General features: G+C 39.4%; 1 protein-coding gene across 2 annotated transcripts in view; it reads right to left on the minus strand.

The window, feature by feature from the left end:
- Positions 1 to 5,362: 5,362 nt before the first annotated feature.
- Positions 5,363 to 24,641, minus strand: part of lmnb1 (lamin B1) — a 37,657-nt gene continuing 18,378 nt past the window's right edge. Inside the window, exons 4-11 of one of the 2 annotated variants that reach the window (XM_057819591.1) lie at positions 23,722 to 23,892; positions 20,894 to 21,019; positions 17,757 to 17,977; positions 17,460 to 17,691; positions 17,291 to 17,395; positions 10,303 to 10,422; positions 8,267 to 8,390; positions 5,363 to 5,934 (exon numbers count right to left, since the gene is read on the minus strand). In XM_057819591.1, coding sequence (XP_057675574.1) covers positions 5,867 to 5,934; positions 8,267 to 8,390; positions 10,303 to 10,422; positions 17,291 to 17,395; positions 17,460 to 17,691; positions 17,757 to 17,977; positions 20,894 to 21,019; positions 23,722 to 23,892 — 1,167 coding nt within the window. In that variant the 3' untranslated portion in view covers positions 5,363 to 5,866. The remainder of the gene's footprint in view (positions 5,935 to 8,266; positions 8,391 to 10,302; positions 10,423 to 17,290; positions 17,396 to 17,459; positions 17,692 to 17,756; positions 17,978 to 20,893; positions 21,020 to 23,721; positions 23,893 to 24,641) is intronic. The other variant, XM_057819592.1, reaches the window with a different exon arrangement.

Raw genomic sequence — 24,641 nt, forward strand, 5'->3', positions numbered from 1 at the left:
CATTTGTGTATTATTCAATCAAAAAATAAGTTGCTTCAAACAAAAAAATATATATTTTCAAAAGAAAAATCACTTCAATAAAAAAAAAAAAAAAAAAAAAGTTTTGAATGCGAAAAAATATTTGACTCAAATATTTGCATTTGAACATTTTTCATTTAAAAAAAAAAAAAAATACATTTTAGCAATCCTTTTGTGTGACGTTTGTGTCTAAATCAATCCCCCAAAAAGTTGCTTCAATCAAAAAAAAAAAAAAAAAAAAATTTCAAACAAAGAAAAAAATCATTTGAAAAATAAAATTGTCCTCCCGCCTAAAGTGCTCGTCACATGATCTGTTTGAAAAATCATTTTGAACCATTACAAAAATTTTTGTTCATTTCATTAATTTTTGTTGTTTTTATATTGCTTTACAACTTTTTTATATATATATATATATAGCAAAGTCAATTACATGCAATGACACTTATCGGCCACCAAGGGGGGGCTGGCCCCCCGTAAACTCTGCTTATGGGGCAGCGCAGCCCATCCCTCCTCCCTTAGCCCAACAAAGGAGCCATTGTCACCCCCCTGGGGACCACTCGCGCGCCCATCAACCGGCCCTCAGGGATGGAAAGAGGGGACGCACCTCCAAATGAAATGATTCTGGCGAGGACACTACAGTTACAGGCCTTCATTGCAACACATGATGCTGCCCAGTCGTAGAAATCTAACAGTCATATGAGTATCTACGTGAAATTAAGAAGGGTTTGGTTATCCTTGAGGTAAACCGACTCATTCGCAGAAGCCTGCACACAAAAACCCACACAAACGTACAAGACATTTTTCAAAACATTAGAAGGCTATCTGAAAATTGAGTGGAAAATTAACAAAAGTAGCCTGCTTTTACAAGGGAAAATTATAATTTTCAAAATGACATAACATAACATAGCCAAGTTCTTTCACTGATCAAGAAAAGCTCACTCTGCTTAGCCAGAGGCCATGATGATATACCGATTTTAACCTCAGGATTAATCAAACTTTTTTACTTGATTTGACACAGATACTTTGATGACATTTGGTTAATTTCTATGACTGAGCAGCATCATGTGGTCCAACTCGTTCTCTAGCGGTTATTGGGAAGAATCCGTAGAATAATATGTAAGAGGATTATGTTGCTTCAGTTGTTTGCTATTTGTTTTGAAAGTTTTTGCATGATTTGGTTGGAAACACTGCCCTCAAGTGGCAACAGTCAATATTACATTAGTCAGCCGCTCCCTGTTAAGGCCAGCATAATGTAAGTTTTTGTTGGAGCTAATGCGTTTTAATCCATTCAGAATTTAGTTTATAGGTATTTTTAACCTTTTTATGGGAATATGTGTTTGAACGATTTAAGAGTATTGTAAAAAGCATTTTATAGCATTTAAGCTAGCAGACCTTTTCTATGCAAATAAGCCAGTTGTTCTTGTGTTGTACTTAGCTCCTCATTTATTTTTGTGCCATTTGAGACTAAGATCAGCTATTTTTATTGCCAAATGAAAGTGCAATTCTGCATAGTTTGAAGAAACAATCGGAAATTTTATTTGTATTCCTATTCAATGCTCTTTTGAAAGTCCAATCTCAGCAAGCTTTTGTTTTACAGGTCCTAAAATTTATTCTGCAACGCATTAAATGTTCCTAATCCAATTACTCTTAACTAGTTGCTAGATTAATCGACTACTAAAATAATCGATAGCTGCAGCCTTAGTTTCTTTCATCTTCTCATCCCTTATTTTCATCTCTAAAGTGCATCAGTGGGTTGAGCGATTATGGAAAAAAAAATCTCAACCACCCTGGGTCCCGGACGATGGCTCCTTTGCTGGGCGGCGGGAGGAGGGATGGGCTGCGCATGGACCCCCCACCCCCCCCATGACCATGAAACAGCATAGATCACCGCCAAAATGGTGAGCGGAGCTTCCGTTTGTCACACTAAAGACGCTAATTGCTTAACACAGACACAACCGGGCGTATCACATTCAGTGGACGACATCCTTGGCCAAAAGCATAGCTGTCCTAAGCAGGCGGTTTTAGAATTTTCCTAAAAAATGATGGGAAACAAAAAACCATTCATTTTCAATGTATGATTGTAAATATTCCTGGCTGAAATCAGTCAAAAAGGATGCAGTCTCGTATTTTGCCTGCCGCCATTTTCAAACTCGCATACCTGGGACGCCTGTATTTACAAGCATGGGCTAAACTACTAACTGAGCATATAGCTCGCAAGTTAATTTCATTAACATGTTTTGCCCCGCCCCATGCCACAAAATTTACTCCGCCTATGTTAGCAAGTTCACACAGTTTAATGCTATGATGCAGGTCGGACTGTCAGTAGCAAAATTTCTGGCGTGTTCCCCACCGTCCACAACATTGACATATTTTTACATTACTTACAGTGGATGCTGCTGCTGGTGGCCGAAAAGGACTTCTAAAATCTCTCCTCTTTGAAGGGGGCGGAGAAGGCGGCATGTAGAGATCTTTTTCAATCGAGGTTGTGTGTGTGCATTTGTGTTGGGAGGGGTGCGATGTTTACTTCAGGCAGTCATCTTTGTAAATCTCACTGGAACAGCACCAAACAAAAGTTCCAGCATCACCCTGTCCAATGCAGATTCTTGACTCTTGACAAGGTGATGATGCTGTAACATTTGTATGGTGCTGTTCCTCAAAATTCCCTCAGTCCTTGATGATATGGGGCTCCATGTCAGGCAAAGGCACTGGGGAGATGGCTGTGGTTAAATCTTCAATAAATGCACAAGTTTACATTGAAATTTTAGACAGCTTTCTTATCCCTTCAATTGAAAATACACTCACCGGCCACTTTATTAGGTACACCATGCTAGTAATGGGTTGGACCCCCTTTTGCCTTCACAACTGCCTCAATTCTTCGTGGCATAGATTCAACAAGGTGCTGGAAGCATTCCTCAGAGAGTTTGGTCCATATTGACATGATGGCATCACACAGTTGGTGCAGATTTGTCTGCTGCACATCCATGATGCCAATCTCCTGTTCCACCACATCCCAAAGATGATCTATTGGATTGAGATCTGGTGACTGTGGAGGCCATTTGAGTACAGTGAACTCATTGTCATGTTCAAGAAACCAGTCTGAGATGATTCCAGCTTTATGACATGGTGCATTATCCAGCTGAAAGTAGCCATCAGAAGTTGGGTACATTGTGGTCATAAAGGGATGGACATGGTCAGAAACAATACCCAGGTAGGCTGTGGCGTTCCAACGATGCTCAATTGGTACCAAGGGGCCCAAAGAGTGCCAAGAAAATATTCCCCACACCATTGCACCACCACCACCAGCCTGAACCGTTGATACAGGGCAGGATGGATCCATGCTTTCATGTTGTTGACGCCAAATTCTGACCCTACCATCCGAATGTCGCAGCAGAAATCGAGACTCATCAGACCAGACAACGTTTTTCCAATCTTCTATTGTCCAATTTCGATGAGCTTGTGCAAATTGTAGCCTCAGTTTCCTGTTCTTAGCTGAAAGGAGTAGTACCCGGCGTGGTCTTCTGCTGCTGTAGCCCATCTGCCTCAAAGTTTGACGTACTGTGCGTTCAGAGATGCTCTTCTGCCTACCTTGGTTGTAACGGGTGGTTATTTGAGTCACTGTTGCCTTTCTATCAGCTCGAACCAGTCTGGCCATTCTCCTCTGACCTCTGGCATCAACAAGGAATTTCCGCCCACAGAACTGCCGCTCACTGGATATTTTTTCTTTTTCGGACCATTCTCTGTAAACCCTCGAGATGGTTGTGCGTGAAAATCCCAGTAGATCAGCAGTTTCTGAAATACTCAGACCAGCCCTTCTGGCACCAACAACCATGCCACATTCAAAGTCACTCAAATCACCTTTCTTCCCCATACTGATGCTCGGTTTGAACTGCAGGAGATTGTCTAAAACCATATCTACATGCCTAAATGCACTGAGTTGCCGCCATGTGATTGGCTGATTAGAAATTAAGTGTTAATGAGCAGTTGGACAGGTGTAACTGATAAAGCGGCCGGTGAGTGTATGTCATTTTCCAAGATGACAATACATCATGCCACAGAGCTGAATGGAGAAAAACACTTGTAACCTTTTTATGATCTTTCTTATGACCTTTTTGTGACCCAAATTGCGTTCCACACATATAACTGCACAGATGTTTGAACAATAACTGCCTTTGAGAGTGCCTTCAAAAGTAACTAACTGTGTATTGCTGTTTATATGCACACATTCTTTAGGACTGACTGTACAACTTATCAGGTTATGCCCGCCACTTTGGCGCGGATTAGCTCATTGCTATGGTTACCAAGATATTTGATGCTGCTAAAAAGTACAACGAGTGAACCAATCATATTTGGACACGAGACTCATCTCCTTAAAAGGTTGAGCAAAACATATTAAGATTAACATTTTTGGGCAGGCAGTGTGTCTCCTGAGAGCAGGGGCTGGCCACCTCTGTTCCCACGTGACATGTGCCAATAAAGAGCGGACATTTCCGGGCCACGCCAGAGTCTGCCATGGATTTTAACGCGTGATCGCTTGGCGGTGTTCCTCCACTCATTGTCGACAGGTAGGAGCTTGATTAATTATCAGGGAACTCGTTGTACTTTAACTTTGGCGTTGGGGTGTTTTAGCTTCGACAACTGATATATCTAGCGCCATTGTTTCGTGTGCCTGTGTGTGTTAAAACTGCATTGTGGGGTTTTTTAGACGTTATCAGTGACAATCTAGACCTAGCGCTGTGGTTATTCTGTGTTATGCTTGTTTTTGCTTGCCTTTGTGGGATTGTAATCAATAAACTTCATTTACTTGCAATTTCTAATCAATAAACATTGTCTATTAAGCAAAAGTGTGCCTGTTGCTGACTCACTGCGAACCTTGACTTTTCGTAAAACAAGAGCTAATAAAACTGTTAATGCGTTCCTTGGAGAAAGACTTATCCAGTCAATGTCTTGGCCTGCAAATAGCCCAGATCTCAACCCCATTGAAAACCTGTGGTGGAAATTGGGGGGGAAATGGTCCACAGCAAGCCTCCAACCTACAAGGATGATATGGCAACTGCAATTAAAGACAGTTGGCACCACATTGATGAAGAATACTCATCAACTCCATGCCTCAGAGACTGCAAGCTGTCATAAAAGCCAGGGGTGGTGCTACTAAATACTAGAGATGTGTTTTGTTATTTGTTTCTCATGATTCTATATTTTTTTTTCCTCAGAATGGAGTGATTCAATATATATTTCCCAGCACTTGCTCTATAAAAGGCGCCGGCGATGGCACAGGGCAATTTGAACTTCCAGGATATTTATTTTTGACCCCTACACAATAACAAATAATACAAAACATCCACAATAGTGCAGGAAAATATTTATTCAACGTGACAATAACTGCCATAGCTTAAACTGTAAGACACCAAAACAAAGAGTATTTGGGTAACTAGTTGTAGTTAAAGCTTGCAAAACCTATTCAAGATTTTCTTTGTGATCCCACCTTGCATACAAGGGTTTTACAATGGATCATTAACTGACCAATTTAGTCTCTGCTTTTACTTAGTAAGATAGTATCACATTTGGATTACTCAACTCTTAAAGCCTAACCTCACTGTATGTTCAACGTTGTACCAAATTTGTGTAATTATACGTTAAATAACTTTCGATTTTTGTGCTAAAGTTCAAGTTGAATTAACGTTTCAATTCCTTCACAAAACAATAGTCATTCCAAAATGGCATAAGACCGTTTGAAAACATAGGGTGTAAAAGCATTAATAATTTAAAAATATAAAAGAACAAATATAACTCAAAGACATTTAGCATTTAAGTAAAAGGTCAAGTAGAATCCAAACTGTAAAAGACCGGCTCAGTTGTCTAGTTGTTTGGGTGCACTCACATGATGGAGCAGATTTTCTGGCCACTGTGAGGGGCATCCTGCATAGAAGTCATAAAAAGTTAGAACTGGAGGTCTCTTTCACTGTGTAAATACAAACAATGGTGACTGAACTCTTAATTAAATTGTGTATGTACAGTGGTATGAAAAAGTATCAACCTTTTGGAATTTCTCACATTTCTGCATAAAATCACCATCAAATGTGATCTGATATTTGTCAAAACCACACAGATGAAAAAACAGTGACTGCTTTAACTCAAACCACCCAAACATTTATAGGTTTTCATATTTTAATGAGGACAGTATGCGAACAATCACAGATGGGGGAAAATAAGTGAGTGAACCATCACATTTAATATTTTGTGCCCCCCCCCTCCCTTTTGGCAACAATAACTTCAACCAGACGCTTCCTGTAGCTGCAGATCAGTCTGGCACATCGATCAGGACTTATCTTGGCCCATTCTTCCTATAAAACTACTGTAGTTCACTCAGATTCCTGGGATGTCTGGCATGAATCGCAGTCTTGAGGTCCTGCCACAGCATCTCAATGGGGTTCAAGTCTGGACTTTGACTTGGACACTGCAGAACGTGTATTTTGTTCTTCTGAAATCTGAACTGTCTGACAGGTGCCTCAGGTTTTCCTGCACAACATCCTGATAACTTTTGAATTCATTCTTTCATTAATGATTAGTTGAAGTTGTCCAGGCCACGAGGCAGCAAAACAGCACCCAATCATGATGCCTCCTCCACCATGCTTCACTGTGGGGATGAGGTAAGCTATTCTATTTTTCCTCCACACATGATTGTGTGGTACTCCCAAACAGTTCAACTTTAGTTTTATCAGTCCACAAAATATTTTGCCAAAACTTTTGCGGAGTGTCCAAGTGCCTTTTTGCGAGCAACAATGCAGTGGCTTCCTCCGTGTAGTCCTCCCATGAACACCATTCTTGTCCATAGTTTTACATATACAGTGGGGAGAACAAGTATTTGATACACTGCCAATGGGTTTTCCCATTGACTGTGTATCAAATACTTGTTCTCCCCACTGTAGTTGATGTGTGCACAGAGATATATTGCACTTTGCCAGTGATTTCCATAAGTCCTTAGCAGACACTCGATGGTTCTTTTTTACCTCTCTGAGTATTCTGCGCTGAACTCTTGGCGTCATCTTTGGTGGACGGCCACTCCATGGGAGAAAGGCAACAGTACCAAACTCTTTCCATTTGTAGACAACTTCTCTGACTGTCGATTGATGAACATCCAGACTTTTAGACATAGTTTTGTATCCTTTCCCAGCTTTATACAAATCAACAATCCTTGATCTTAAGAGAGCTCTTTTGACTGAGCCATGATGCACAGCAGACAGTGCTTCCCATCAAGACAATTCTTACCAGGTGTATTTTTTATTGTGGGCAGGGCCGCTTTAAACCACTCATCAGTGATTGGGCACACACCTGACTTAAAAGGTTTTGTGACTGGGCACTAGGGCTGCAGCTATCGATTATTTTAGTAGTCGATTAATCGATGAACTAGTTAGTTCGAATAATCGAGTAATCGGATAAGGAACATGAATAATGAAAATACCTGAGCTGAGCCTCAAACGGTATAAAAAAAAATCTATGTACAGCAAAAGAATAATTGGCTAAGCAAAAGTCTGCTAGCTTAAATGCTACAAAAAGCTACCTTTTTTTTTTTTTAACAATGCTCTTAAACAAATGGTTGAGACACATATTCCCACAAAAAACAGTTAAATATGCCCATAAACTAAATGACGAATGCATTAGGTCAAACAAAAACTTGGCTTATGTTGGTCTTAACATGGAGCAGCTGGATTCAGCCATCTGAATCGAGGCAGACTAGAGGGCTGTGTATGCACCCAAATCAATAAAAATGCAAACACTTTCAAATTAAACCATTTCAACACCACTTTAATTAAACGAATACTCGAAGCAGAAAAATTTCATTCGAATTCTTTTTTCTAATCAAATACACACTTGTACTTGAGTTAATCGATCAATCGTTGCAGCACTATTGGGCACACACCTGACTTAAATTGTTTGTTAAAAATTGGTTTCAATTGCTCTTTAAATCTCCTTAGACAGAGGGTTTACTTACTTATTTTTCCCCATTCTGTCATTGTTCGCATTCTATCCTCATTAAAATATGAAAACCTAAATATGATTGGGTGGTTTTAGTTAAAGCAGATTTTTACATCTGTGTTATTTTGACATTTGATGATTTTATGCAGAAATGTGAGAAATTCCGAAAGGTTTAGAATCTTTTTCATACCACTGTTTACTGTAAATTACGTTGCAATAAAGTTGGCGCTATGTATAAATGACATGAGTACTGGTCAAAACTCCCATTGATTACCTCCTAAAAATCTCTGTTTCACACTCACATTTTCTTTGGAAAGGTCATCTTTGATAAACTTTTCATCAATGGCACTAAATTCCTCAACATTCTCTTCATCTGCAGTCTTTCTTTTTGCCACCTCCTAAAGCACATGCACAAACAAAACGTGCATTATCAATATACAGGCTGATAGTGCTTACGAAGATAAACAGATATTCCTTCGATAAACTGTAGTTTTCACACTATAAGGCACGACTGAATATGCACTGCTGGCCAAAAGTATTGGCACCCCTGCAATTCTGTCAGATAAGGCTCAATTTATCCCAGAATATGATTGACGTTACAAATGCTTTGGTAGTAATATGTTCATTTATTTTGCTTGCAATGAAAAAACACAAAAGAGAAAGGGGGCGGGGGGGGGGGAGATTAAATAATTATCATTTTACACAGAACTCCAAAAATGGGCCAGACAAAAGTATTGGCACTAGACCTGAACGATATTGGAAAAAAGTATTGTTGCGATTTTTTGGGGGGTTTACGATATATTGCGATATTAGAAAAAATAATTTTTTTTTTCAAAGAAATTTTCACTTGATGACTTGAATAGCTGTTTGGAAAGACTTTGGATGACTCACCATCACCACAGTGTACAGTGATCCCTCGTTTTTTAGCGGTTAATGGTGACCAGAACCCGTCGCAATAAGTGAAAAACCGCGAAGTAGCGCACCCCCCCCAATTTTTTTTTTTTGTGTGTGTGTTTTTTTGTGCTCAATGTATTTATTTAGATTTAGCACTGGAAAGAGATCCATTTAAGACATGTTTTTTCTCACTTTTCCCCCCCAAAGTGATTTAAAAAATGTATATAAAATGGTTTTGAAGCACTACATATGTCAAAATTATGATCAGTTTTAAACAAAACTGTCCAACCAAATCATTTTTGAAGAAGAATTAAGTACTGTAGTAGATAAATGCTTGGCTTTATTAAATGCTTCTGTTTATCTACCTTAGCTGTGACAGTTGGAGTGACATGTAGAAATTTCAAACTCCTCATGATGATGTCATTTAGTTTTATCCAGCAAATTATCTCACTTTTGAGTTAGTGACATAATTTGCAGATGACACTTAATGACATCTGTCATAAGGATTCAGTAATGGCAATGATAGTGTCATGTCATAATTATGACGGTTTTTTGACAGTCTTTTGCCGCCGCTGTCAAATAAATCAATACTTATTAACCCAAATAAATCAACAAATATGCCGCAGGATTCAAAATGAAGTAGCTGGTTATAGTCCGAAAATTACGGTATGTCACTATTTATGTCCAGCTCGGATCTTTTACAACCATTCAAAAGTGAGATAATTTGCCGCAGGGCACAAAATGACATCTCTCAAAAGCATTCATAAATGCTCATGGCAGTGTCATGTCCTAAGTATGATGGTCTTATGACAGTCTTATGGTGCCACTGTCAGATAAAGTATTACCAAATAGCATTAACTAGCAACCAATAAAACAACTGGAACAGTAACTGAAGAAATAATTAGCACATAACATGACAGGACTTTTGATTGTTATTTACATCTGCCGTGCTGCAATGCATGCTAGGGGGCATGCTGGATGACAACAATGTTGACAGCAGGTGGCAGCAGATGTTGACCGTCTCCACCAAGAGAGGAAAGATGGCCAAATGAAGCTTATTTGCAGCCGGTTGGTTCAAAGCTTCATGGTGGTTCATTTGGTCTTATGACAGTTTTATGATTACAGTGTCAAATGAAGTGTTACCTTCTGGTGTAAATACTCCATAATATAGTGAAGACATCTGCGGCTTATACTCCAATGCGGCTTATTTATGAACAAATTTTGTTTTTGTGTCAAATTTGGGGGGTGGCGGCTTATATTCAGGTGCACCTTGTAGTCCAAAAATTATGGTAGTTGATGAAGAGTGTACTTGTAACTATTTGTTACTTACTAATGACGTCTATTGCTGTCCAGGGCCGCCAAAGAGATAAAATAATCCATCAAAATACTACAAATATAAAATGGCTGTAGTCTCACCTCTCCCTTAGCGTTGATCAAAACCACATGGACTTTCTCTCCAGATCTCCAGGAGAACTGGTCCCTCCAAATAAGATCAGTAGGGGGTTTGGAACTCATGCCAGTATCAGACATCCAAATCTGCAAAGAGAAGGTACCCTTGAGTGTTTGCACTTCCAACAGTTAGTGGAGTACCATTCAAATCATGTTGTGAATTCTATTTAACCTAAAACACTTTTGTTGGACAGGAAACCATCATGGCGCGACAATCAGTGTGACAAATCTTGCTAATGTTGTAACACTCAAGACCTGTCTTGGTCTCGAGGCCTAATTTTAAAAGGTACCCCGGATAGAAAGACATGTAATTTATTAAATATAAATGTTAGAATGAGTTATAATTTGATATCAAAAACCCTCAATGTTTTTGTTTTCCTAAAAGTTGTTTAACTAGTAGGGCGCTATTGTTGTTGACGACGCAATGCACTCTGGGCGGTGAGTTCAAACTCTTTAGATATGGCGGAAAACACAGACAAGACTGAAAAAGCAGTTTCTGCTCTTGCACTCCTCTTTAAAAGAAACTCCTGTATTTTAAGCTAAAACAACTGTTGTGCTTGATATAACAATATGTCTATATGGTGCCATAGCAGATTCATGGCAAATTAAGCCCCCAAACTATTTTTAACTTGTCCGATTTACCCTGGAAACCCCTGTTTACAGACGTCGCGCAACCGCTCGTTTCAACCCAGCCATAAAATGAAGGTAATTAATTATATTAGGGCTGTCAAAATTATCGCGGAAACGGGCGGTAATTTTTTAAATTAATCCCGTTAAAATATTTGACGCAATTAAGGCACATGCCCCGCTCAAACAGATTAAAATGACAGCACAGGGTCATATGCAATTGTTACTTGTGTTTGGTTTTTTTTGTGAGTTTTGTCGCCCTCTGCTGGCGCTTGGGTGCGACTGATTTTATGGGTTCAGCGCCATGAGAATTGTGTAATTATTGACAACAATGGCGAGCTACTAGTTTATTTTTTGATTGAAAATTTTACAAATGTCATTAAAACGAAAACATTAAGAGGGGTTTTAACATAACATTTCTATAACTTGTACTAACATATCTTTTAAGAACTACAAGTCTTTCCATCCATGGATCGCTTTAACAGAATGTTAATGTTAATGCCATCTTGTTGATTTATTGTTATGATAAACAAATACAGTACTTATGTACAGTATGTTGAATGTATAAATCAGTCTTGTGTCTTATCTTTCCATTCCAACAATAATTTACAGAAAAATATGGCATATTTTATAGATGGTTTGAATTACGATTAATTTTTAAGCTGTGATTTAACTCGATTAAAAATCTTAATGGTTTGACAGCCCTATATTTATTATTCAAAATGTCTAATTTTTAGCTTAGAATCATTTATGTCTCATATTTCATTAAAAAAAAAAAAAAACACTTAAAAAAATTATTCACTCACGTATTTTAACTTTTAAACAAATTATGTCACAATGAAAAGACTGGCGTCTGTAAAAAAGTCACCGATATCTACCTCATAACTATCGCTTAATTGTATTTTTTTTTTGGTTACTGTCACATTTTCTCCAGTATGTTAGATGATAAATGATTGATCCAAACATAAAAAAGTTGAAAAAAAAAAAAAAACATTTAAAAGTGTAAATATATGAAAAAGAAAATCTTGACCACTCCTTGATGTCTGTGATTTCTGCATCGTGACCCTTGTTATATTACCATGTTTCACCCATAAAGTCCCGAAAAAAATCCAGCTGTGGCCATTCACAGCTGTGAGTGTTTGTTGCCAAAAGGCTCAATCTTGGTCTCATCTGACCAAAGCACACGGTCCCAGTTGAAGCCTGGGAGACCAAGATTGAGCTTTTTGGCAACAAACACTCAAAGTGGGTCTGGCGTGCCACGAACGATGAGCATGCTGAAAAGCACCTCATACCCACTGTGAAGTATGGGGGTGGGTCAGTGATGCTGTGGGGTTGTTTCGCTTCCAAAGGCCCTGGGAACCTTGTTAGAGTGCATGACATCATGAATGCTTTGAAATACCAGGACATTTTAAATCAAAATCTGTTGCTGGGTGAGCTGAAAAGGAGAGTACATAGGAGAGGACCCAGGTCTCTGGATTATTTAGCGAGATTCTGCAAAGAGGAATGGCTGAAGATCCCTCTTTCTGTCTTTTCCCATCTTGTGAAACATTATTGGAGAAGATTAGGTGCTGTTTTGTTGGCAAAAGGGGTTTTTACAAAGTATTAAATCCAGGGGTGCTAACAATTGTGACACTCATTATTAGATGTCAAATAATTTTTTCTTTATGTGGGATTTTTTCCCCACTGAATAAATGCACTTGTATTGAAGATTGGATTTTTCTCTTTTTTCCATTAAGGTCCCATATTATTTGAATTAAAAAAAATATTAGAAGCTAAAAAACATCTTAAGCAGGGGTGCCAATAATTATGGAGGGCACTGTAGTTATGGTGTGCCGCAAGGATCGGTCCTCGGGCCAAACTTGCTTACGCTGTATATGCTTCCTCTAGGTGATATCATCAGAAAACATAGCATTAACTTTGATTGTTACGCTGACGACACACAACTGTATCAATTAAACCTGAGCAGATCAGGCAAGTGGATAAACTAAGCACCTGCGTCCGAGATATAAATACCTAGATGAGCACTAACTATCTGCTACTTAACCCTAAAAAGACAGAAGTCCTTATAATAGGCCCAAAAAGTGTGAGAGACTCTTTAACTGCCCAGATAGTCACTCTGGACAATCTAAGTGTAGCCTCCAGCACCACAGTTAAAACCTCGGAGTTCTATTTGACCCAGACTTATCGTTTAAAGTTCATATTAAACAAACCTGCAGAACGGCCTTTTTTCACATGCGCAACATAGCCAAAATTAGAAATATTTTATCTAAAAACGATGCAGAAAAATTAATTCACGCGTTCGTTACATCTATATTGGATTACTGTAACTCCCTACTTGCAGCTGGTCCTAAAAGTTCTCTAAAAGGTCTACAGCTTGCCCAAAACGCAGCAGCAAGACTTTTAACAGGAACTAATAGAAGAGAGCACATCACCCCTGTGCTCCAGGTCCTTCGCTGGCTTCCAGTCGAGTTTAGAATTAAATTTAAAATCCTCCTTCTTACATTTAAGATCATTAATGGGTTGGGGTCATCTTATCTCACCGATGCTCTGGTTCCATACCGTCCCAACAGAACACTCCGCTCTCAGAATGCAGGTCTACTGGTAGTTCCCAGGGTTTCTAAAAGTACTGTCGGAGCAAGTGCCTTTAGCCACCAAGCCCCTGTTTAATGGAATCAGCTTCCAGCTAATATTAAAGAAGCCCAGACAGTCTGCACGTTTAAGATTAGATTAAAAACGTTCCTATTCGACAAAGTTTATGGTCAGGCTAGTTGAAGTCGGATTAGATTTACAGTTCAGTCTAAGCTGCACTAGAAGCTATGATGCTGGGGGAAGTACAGCCACGGAGTTCTATCTCCTTTTTCTCACTCTACCTACCAGTTGTCTAACTTTATTTCTATTTTCCAATGTTAATATCTCGTTAACTAGTCTCTTCATCACTAGTCACCCCGTGTCCCCTTTCCGAGGGGCTATTTTTCAGCTGCAGCCTCCTGACTATCCAGACCCCTGGCTGGATGGACATCCTCGTTGCCACCCCCGTCTCATCTGGCTAGATGGACCTCTTCTTGTTCCTTGACTCTACTGCATTTTTACAGACTGTAACCCCGCCTGCTAATTCCCATTAGCAGTCCTGGTGCATCCTGTCTATCCGTCCTGGGAGTGGATCTCTCCTGACTGTGGTACTCCCCAAGGTTTCTCATTTTCTCCCAAAGAGCTTGGAGTTTTTCCTTGCTGACATGGAGGGTCCAAGGATGAGGGATGCACAGGACTTGAACTTTCTTTATTCCTCTTTGTATACTTCATTTGCTGTTTCTGACTGTGTATCATTTTGCCTCTGCGAAGCCCTTTGAGACAACCTTGTTGTGATTTAGGGCTATACAAATAAAATTGAATTGAATTTTGGAGCGAGTGGTTCTTGGCGCCATGCTAGTTTGATGCGTCTGGACAACAAGACACGTCACGTGATGACGCAATGCGCGTCTTTAGTAATCGTTAAAGGGGTCATTAAGGCTTTTTCATTGTGACGTTGAGGCCTCGAAACTAGGGTTGTTCCGATCATGTTTTTTTGCCCCCGAACCGATCCCGATCGTTTTAGTTTGAGTATCTGCCAATCCCGATATTTCCCGATCCGATTGTTTTTTTTTTTTGCTCCCAATTCAATTCCAATCATTCCCGATGATTTTTCCCGATCATATACATTTTGGCAATGCATTAAGAAAAACATGAATAAAAGTCGGACGAATATATACATTCAACATACAGTACATAAGTACTGTATTTGTTTATTATGACAATAAATCCTCAAGATGGCATTTACATTATTAACATTCTTTCTGTGAGAGGGATCCACCGATAGAAAGACTTGTAATTCTTAAAGGATAAATGTGACTTTGTATATTGCGACTAAATATTGCCATCTAGTGTATTTGTTGAGCTTTCAGTAAATGATACTGTAGCCATTTAACTGTTCTGCCCACATGCATGATGGGAAGTGCAACCATGACTGTGTGTAGTGGCACCAATTGATATATCTTCTCTGCGTTGGGAAATAACATAGGGTGTTAAGAAAAAGATCAACTACTACCTTGCTTCCCCACATTGCTTCCCACGATATTTCTAATTGTTGAGAGAGTGATTGTAAGGCTTTAGCCAATTAAGAAAAGGCTCCAAAGACTGCCAAAATTCACTCTACTCATTTTATGCTGCCTTTTAGCTCTATATACATAGGTAAAACGGCGCCATTATAGATTGAACGCGACAATGTGTGAGTAGGTCGTGCAGCGCATGCGTTAATTGCGTTAAATATTTGAACGTGATTAATTTTTAAAAAAAAATGACTACCGCAGTTAGCGCGATAAATTTGATAACCCTACTTTAAGCCAAAACTAAAGACTCTGGATGAGTGTAAGACATTTTGTCTGTAACGTTAAATACAATTAGAAAATGATTTAATTTAAAAAAATATATATATATATTAAAAAAAAGGCATGTTCGATATTTTTTTTGCCGATTCCGATACTTTGATGACATCTTTACTCGAAACCTAGGAACCGGTTCGGAATTGGAATCGGATTCCCATCCCTAGTTTGGATAACTGCGGCTTATAGTACAGTGCAGCTTATCTGTGAACAAATGCCCTTTTCGTGTCAAATTTGGTGGGTGGTGGCTTATAGTCAGGTGTAGGGTTGGGCATCATTAGAAACTGAACGACTCAGATTCCAAGTTTCGATACCGGTTCCGAACGATTCTCGATTCCCATTCTTTTAAGAGGCAGGGGGGAAAAAAATTGCATAGTGTATATTAAAGTCTTAACTTCTCGATGATTTTTTAAATTAAATGAACTTCTCACAGGGCTAATTTTAACTTGTATATGAATATCAGTCTTTGAACTCGAGCAATTTTTTTCCGCTCGGCGGTCAGGGTATTGAAACAAGGAATCGAAATTTAAAAATTCGAATGATTCCAGGAGCATCGGAGTGTTAGAACCGGTTCCCATCGATGCTCGATGCCCAACCCTAGTCAGGTGCGCCCACCGACGTCACAAAATCACGTGCTCGCTGTATGGTTACGCCCCCTTGTCCGTCATTTTGTGTCTGTATTATCAATGGTCTCAATTGATCGAGCAATTTATAATGCATTTCATGGAAGACCCGGTGCTTTCGGATGCCGTAAACTCACTTGATGCGTTGCATAAAAGGCGTTATGTGGAAAAGCTTCAGTTGATCCATCCCCCAGATCCATATTTGATGCCTAAATCGATGTTTTTCGACCCGCTGTCTCCGCCGTATTTGCCTGACATCTGCTAGCTACCCTGATATGTACAACTATCTTGTCCACACAAAATCAGCCTATTCTCACGAAAGTTTGAAAAACTTTAAGAGCTTGGAGGCTTATAAATACTTCGTTGCTGGTTGGGTGAAACAGGTCCTCGTCCACGTAAATTCGGCAGGAATCTATCTTGTGCTTGGAAAGGTGAGTTACGAAATTTTTGATTCAAAATCTTTTGTTATTGCTAACATCCACTGTCAAGTCTAATGTATTTCATGTCGTTTGTCAATGGAGTTAGGGCTTTTAATGTTTATATGGTTTAGCGATAGCACTCTCACCACATACATACGTGTATGTTGTCGGCGATTAGCTTAGCAATGATCTTAATTGTGGTTGTCAGCCCAAAACCCTCTAAATATATATTAAATGCATCTTACCAGATATAAAATGACTACTACATAATCTGTGGTAATCGTTTGGAGCCCAGTTTTTTTCGTCGAATTGCAGCAGCCCATCTCGCTCTCTTCTCTCCGGGTCTCTCGGAATCCGGTAGAACTTCAAGTCTCTCCGTCTTCTCCGTCTATCTTCTCTGTTATTGCAACCGACCGCCACACACGCCTTCACCATTTTGATTATTAATGTTAACGAGCAGAAAAACACGTCGTAAATAGGAGGAATGTACGTAGCCGTAACAGGTAAACATGATGTGTTGACGGACAATTGGGCGGCACCAGTCAGGAGGAAGGAGTTGTGACGTCACGTGGGTAGGGTCTATAGTCCGAAAACTACGGTAGTCAAATTCTCAAGGCGCGATTGCCACTAGACAGCACCACAAATAGGGAATAAATTTACTTTGAGAATCATTTCATTAAAATTAAAGTTTATGTTAAGTTATGTTATGTTGTTGACTTCATTTGCCGTTTCTGACGGTGTATCATATTGCCTCTGCAAAGCCCTTTGAGACAACGTTGTTGTGATTTTGGGCTATACAAATAAAATTGAATTGAATCGAATCATGTTTTATGAGCTTTTTATTTCCTCAGGTGCCGTACTGAACTCTTACCGTGACTTTCTGTCCAGCCTTCAGGTTATATCTGGGTGTGAATTTGAACGTTGCTGTCACATTTCCAATAGCTTTAATGACTTCCCAGCCCACCATGGCTTGGTCCTGAAACAACGACAGAGGCTTACATTGTATCTGGATGAATAGTAACACTGTAAAATCTTTATACCTTCTCGCCAGTGTTCTGGAGGCTTATGAACTTGCCGTCAGTGTCAATCTCATCGATTACAATGGGACCTGTGGCTGAGGAGGCAAAAAGAGCAATAGATACCGAGCTGCTAGCTTCCTGTTCCTCAACAAAAATACGCTTCCTTTTTCCCTGAGTTGTGTGAACACTACGGCTGCTGGAAGAGACTGAAGACATGTCTCCACGAGAGGAATGGCTGTGACACAGCTTCAATCTGCAGGTGAAAGACAAGAGGATGAGTAAAGTAGCTGAGAATACATGTTGATCATTAGCCCGCACCTTTCCTCTTCTCCCTCTATAAGTTTGCGATATGCATTGATTTCCATGTCGAGAGCACATTTAACATCCAGCAGTTGTTCGTATTCATTCAACTGCTGCTCCATCTTTTTCTGAATCTGAGCCACTTCGCTATCTTTTTCGAATAGTAGTTTGCGTCTTGCGTCTTTTTCCTTAGCGAGTGCCTCCTCCAGTTCTGTTACGCGATCACGCCAACCACGAGCCTGCCAGAAAAGGTCAGAGGTGATGGACAATTACCATATTGGCCCGAATATAATAGTGTTTTGTGCATCGAAATAAGACTGAAAAAGTGTGGGTCGTCTTATATTCGAGGTGTAGACATTATACCCATTCATGACGCTAGATGGCGCCAGATATCATTGGCAGAGGATGTTTGTGAGGAGCAATGTTCTGTCATGACAGATCTCAGCTACTCTAACCAGTTTGCATTACTTTATTGCAATGTTTTTCCTTATTCAGATTTGTTTCAAGACTACAGTTAGTTAGACTTCACTTTAATTGTTGCAATTTTGTTTTGTTTGCTGAATGTACAAAAATATATTTGTTTCACTGAAAAAATGAATGAAATTAATAAAAGTTTGTCGCCTACAGAAAGCAGTGTAAAAATTGAACAAAAAAATGTACTTCAAATACAAAAATAGGTTACATCACAAAAGCGAATTAAGTAGTGGTCGGTGTGAAATCCAAATTTCATATTTTGTATGACTTCCATTGGCTTAGCAAGGATTCATACAATTTATTGATGAAGTCATCAGGAACATCAAAGAAAGCAGTCTTGTACGCCTCCCAGTTAATCAACATTCTTGGGTTTCGTCTTCCATGCTTCCTCTTTCATCCTACCCCAGACATGCTCAATGATGTTCATGTCTGGTGACTGGGCTGGCCAGTCCTGGAGGATCTTAATCTTTGCATTGAGGAACTTTGAGGTAGAGATTGAGGTATGCGATGGAGCACCATCCTGCTGCAGAACTTGTCCCTTTTATGGTTAAGAATGCAAGAGGCAACATCATTTGGGAGTGTCTTAGCTTTCATATGAGCCATTTCTGAAACCAATTGAATAATTAAAAGTCAGGTTATTAGCAATTGTTTGACTTGTCAGGGACTGTACATGAAATATGTTTGAAGATAATTGCTGAAAATGAGCAAAGACGGACTAATTTAGTGCTGAATTGCAGAGGCCTGGGGTTAAAGAAATTTAACGTAATTTCCGGACTGAAACTTTTTTTTTTTTTTTTTTTTTTTTTTAATTCTTTTAAATGATGTCATTGACTTCATAACCTACTGACATGACACGGGAAAGGGGGCCGATTTGTAGGGTTCCTATTTTCAAAAACTTCAAATTCAAATATTTACAAAACCAAAGCTGCTACCGACCTAAAACTAAAACAGGCACCTAGCTTAGCCATATACGAGTCTCCATGAGCAGCGGCATCAAAAAATCCTAAGTCGTTCCCTTATAAAATCCTGATTAATTATTTTTTATAGAAGTATAACACAACTTAAAATGGCTATAAAAGTCAGATTTTACACTAGATGCACAAAAATCACCAAATGCAGAGATAATCACCGATATTTTCAGGATCAATAGCAATATTCAACATATCATATACGTTTTTGACCAAAATAGCAAATTTTATTTATTTATTTTTTTTACTGCAAAGTTTTCAACACAAATAAATCAGAACATCAGAAATATAATACTTGAGGAAAACATGCAAAATAAATTATAAATATTATGTAAATAGCAGGGCTGTCAAAATTATCGCGTTAACGGGCGATAATTTTTAAAAAATGAATCACGTTAAAATATTTGACGCATTTAACGCACATGCCCCGCTCAAACCGATTAAAATGACAGCACAGTGTCATGTCCACTTGCTACTTGTGTATTTTGTTTTGTCGCCCTCTGCTGGCGCTTGGGTGCGACTGATTTTATGGGTTTCAGCACCATGAGCATTGTGTAATTATTGACAACAATGGCGAGTTAGTTTATTTTTTAATTGAAAATTTTACAAATTTAATTAAAACGAAAACATTAAGAGGGGTTTTGATATGAAATTTCTATAACTTGTACTAACATTTATACTGTATTTTAAGAACTACAAGTCTTTCTCTCCATGGATCGCTTTAACAATGTTAATGTTAATGCCATCTTGTTAGTTTATTGTTATACTAAACAAATACAGTACTTATGTACAGTATGTTGAATGTATATATCCGTCTTGGGTCTTATCTTTCTATTCCAGTACTTCTCAAATGGTGGGGCGCGCCCCCCCAGGGGGGCGCAGAGCGATGCCAGGGGGGGCGCGAGTGACCTCGGGGAACATGCTTTTTTTTTTTTTTTTTTTTTTTAACTTCAGGCAAATTGATGCGCGTTAAGTCTTTTCTGTTACAAGCAACACAATGTTTAAAAAGTTATACTTTATTATAAGTTGATCTATGTTACTTTTTTTCTTTAATAGAAAAAAAAGGACACAATGTTAGGCTGAGGCGTACTTATAATAGTAATATAGACGAATGATACTATTTACAGTGGCGGCAGAGAGTTGGGGGGGGGGGGGGCGCGAAACATTTACGTCTTCCTTGGGGGGGCGTAACAGAAAATAATTGAGAAGCACTGTTCTATTCCAACAATTTACAGAAAAATATGGCATATTTTATAGATGGCTTGAATTGCGATTATTTACGATGAATTGATTTTTAAGCTGTGATTAACTCGATTAAAAATTGTAATCGTTTGACAGCCCTAGTAAATAGATTATTAATATAGATTATTTCATATGTGAAAACCTGGTGAAGAACTACAGAAAGTGTCTGACCTCTGTAATTGCAAACAAAGGCTTCTGCACTAAATATTAGCACTGATTTTCTCAGGGGTACAAATACTTATGGACCCCAGTAAATTATGAATTAATTTTTGAAAAATCATACAGTGAGTTCCGGATTTTTTTTTTTTTTTAAGATTATGTCTCTATGAGTGGAAATGCATCTATGATTGAAATTTCAGACAGCTACCTATTTTCTAAGTCGGTGAACTTGCAAAATCACAAGTGCTGCAAATACTTGTGCCCCTCACACAGACATGTACATTTTCAAAGTGTCATAAAATTGTACTCCACCTCTTTCTGAAGTCCTTCCAATTGGGCAGTGAGGCTCACAACCCTTAAGGTGGACTCTCGTAGCTCCTCTCTGGCAATGCTGGCGGAATTTCCATTCATCTCAGATAGCCGACGCGCGTTATCCATCTTCGAACACAAACATATACTCAATGTTTTGTTACCTACTTACACAGTTAAAGAGGAAGTGACTTCTTCCTGACAAGTAGGAAGTTAAGTTACTTAATCATTCACACATTTCACTTACCAGTAGTTTAAGACTTTGTAGTCAAACAAGTATTATCGGACACAGTCTTTTGACTACCTGTATCAATTATAATAAACATTTGAATCGTTTCTTTTGATGGTCATTTTTTCCCCCACTTGTAATTAGATGTTCTCAATACGGTCAGATCCATCAACTCAACTTTTCGTTTATTGTGAAGATACAAAACTAACAACTTAAAGCCTTTAAAGGTGCCATTAAATACTACAGCAAGTGCCTTTGAAATGATACCCCACTGTAAACAACAACCAATAGAATTTACTCAATGGCTGTCACCCCAGGAGGAAGCCTCTTCTGAAGACGGTACACAAGAAAGCCCGCAAACAGTTTGCTGAAGACATGTCAACAAAGCACATGGATTACTGGAACCATGTCCCATCTGAGGAGACAGGCGGGCTTTCTTGTCTACAGTCTTCAGAAGAGGCTTCCTCCTGGGGTGACAGCCATGCACACCAATTTGATGTTGAGTGCGGCATATGGTCTGAGCACTAACAGGCTGACCCCCCACCTGTTCAATCACTGCAGCAATGCTGACAGCACTCCTGTAACGAGTCACATGACATTTTGGAGGGAAAATGACAAGCAGTACGCAATTTGGACATTTAGGGATGTATAGTGCGCTCCATAATTATTGGCACCCCTGGTTAAGATGTGTTTTTTAGCTTCTAATATATATTTTTTTGTTCTAAATAATATGGGACCTTAATGGGAAAAAAAAGAGAAAAATCCAACCTTCAATACAAGTGCATTTATTCAGTGGGGAAAAAATACCACATAAAGAAATAATTATTTGACATCAAATAATGTGTGTCACAATTATTAGCACCCCTGGTGTTAATACTTTGAACAACCCCCTTTTGCCAACAAAACAGCACCTAATCTTCTCTTATAATGTTTCACAAGATGGGAAAACACAAAGAGGGATCTTCAGCCATTCCTCTTTTCAGAATCCCTCTAAATCATCCAGAGACCTGGGTCCTCTTCTCTGTACTCTCCTCTTCAGCTCACCCCACAGGTTTTCAATGGGGTTGAGGTCTGGGGACTGAGATGGCCATGGGAGGAGCTTGGTTTTGTGTCTGGTGAACCATTTCTGTGTAGATTTGGCCATATGTTTAGGGTCATTGTCTTGCTGAAAGACCCAGTGACGACCCATCTTCAGGTTTCGGGCAGAGGGCAATAGATTTTGATTTAAAATGTCCTGGTATTTCAAAGCATTCATGATGCCATGCACCCTAACAAGGTTCTCAGGGCCTTTGGAAGCGAAACAGCCCCACAGCATCATTGACCCACCCCCATAATTCACAGTGGGTATGAGGTGCTGTCTACACGCCAACAAGCTGTTTGGGAGGCATGCACGGAGAAAACCTTTCCTCACTCACAATCATAAACGCAAACGTCTGGAGTTCGCCAAACGGTATTGGGGCTTCAACTAGGACCGTGTGCTTTGGTCAGATGAGACCAAGATTGAGCTTTTTGGCAACAAACACTCTAAGTGGGTCTGGCGTGCCACGAAAAATGCGCATGCTGGAAAGCACCTCATACCCACTGTGAAGTATGGGGGTGGGTCAGTGACCCACCTGGAGCCACCTAGCATAGTAGCATCGTGTTTGCAACGGCGTCACCCTCCCTTGCCTCCTCCCCATTCCTGCTCTGCTCTCTCGTCTCCGTGAGTCAGTCTGTCTCAGACTTTTCTCGCGTCAGTCAACCAACATAGTAACGCACGCCTTTCCCACCACAGTAACGGTAATGGCTTTGCCAAGAAGAGAAAAGTAATTAATTGGATTACTCACTACTGAAGAAAATAACGCCGTTAGTAACGCCGTTATATTCTAACGCCGTTATTAACAACACTGCTCATGACAGTGTCATGTCATAATTATGGTTGTCTTATGACAGTCTTACGGCCCCACTGTGAAATAAAGTGTCACCAAATACCATAAATAGCAATTAATGAAACAACAGGTACAGTAACTGAAGAAATAATTAGCACAGAACATGAACACTGCCTGTAGCGCAGCCATGCATGCTAGGAGGCATGTTGGACGACAACAGTGTTGACAACAGTGATGGCAGCAGAGGTTGACTGTCTCCCCCATGGAAGCAGTGATGGCCAAATGAAGCTTCTTGAAGCAATGAAGCTTTGCAGCCAATTGATTTGTGGTGTTTCAGTTGGTCTTATGACAGTCTTATGATGCTGCCGTCAAACAAAGTGTTACTGGTTAATATCATTCGGTGTAAATATCCCATACGACAGTGAGGACAGCTGCAGCCTATAGTTCAGTGTGGGTTATCTATGAACAAATGCCATTTTTGTGTCAAATTTGGTGGGTTGTGCAGTATATTGAACACAATTTTTGTTTCTTGTTCTTGGGGCGGGGGGCGCCAATTCCTGGTTTTTCACTTATCGTGACAGGTTATTAGGCCATAATTACACTGGTCCAAATTTCTCTTCTTGGTGATCAAATTGAAAAGCAAGCAGTCTAATTGTATCTGACAATCCCTGTTCTAAATAAACCCTTGTTTTTGTGTTAGCACATTATGTATCAAAAATGTCCATGCGGCATACTTTAGCGGTGTAAGTGTTCTCCATGCTCTCTTTGTAGATTCTCATCTGCTCCTCATTCTGAACTCTCATCTCTGCTAAGGCCAGACTGAGTTTAGACTCATACTCCTCTTTGTGCTCAGACTCCACCACCACCAGATGTGTCTCGTACCGTTGGCACGCTTCCTTCACCTCCTATAAGGAGAAACGAAACGAACTTCCAATTATCTGCACGATTGACAAGGTATTTTCAACTATGGTTAGTGTGGGTAAAATGTTGAATTGAATTGTTAGAAAAATTGTGCTAATGTTGAGGATAAATACATTCGTTGTAATTGAAAAATACAGTGTATGAAAAAGTATCTGAACCTTTTGGAATTGCACACATTTCTGCATAAAATCACCATCAAATGTGATGTGATCTTTGTCAAAATCATACAGATGAAAAAACAAGTCTGCTTTAACTAAAACCACCCAAACATTTATAGGTTTATAGGAGAACAGCTGCGCTAGCTTGTCAGCGAAGCCAGTATGATGACTGGCATGATTTTGTCACATTCTACTGCTGGTCAGATTGTTTCATTACAGAGCTGTGGGATAAATTCCCAACGTCGTACCTGCATCCAATTCCAGCTCAGCAGCAGTGTCTTTAAACCGATCCTAGGCGGCTTGCCGAGATATTGACTTGCTGCCATTTGACAGTGTGTATAACCCTTTGTTGCTAGTTGCATCATTGCCTTGTTTTTTTTTCCGTTTGTCTGCCTCTCACCGCGGTTTTCCCTTTTTTTTTTTTTTTTTGATGCCCAACTACTCTCACGGACCCTTTTTTGTCACCCTTTTCTCGATCCCGTGTTTTTATGTGTGTTCAATAAATTATTTTACGCAATCTCTGTCATTTTTGTCTGCCTGGTGTCTGAAGTGAGCTGCGTTTTTTAAAGGGTACC

This window comes from Corythoichthys intestinalis, chromosome 17 (genome assembly GCF_030265065.1).
Source record: "Corythoichthys intestinalis isolate RoL2023-P3 chromosome 17, ASM3026506v1, whole genome shotgun sequence".
In the NCBI taxonomy this organism is placed as follows: domain Eukaryota; kingdom Metazoa; phylum Chordata; class Actinopteri; order Syngnathiformes; family Syngnathidae; genus Corythoichthys; species Corythoichthys intestinalis.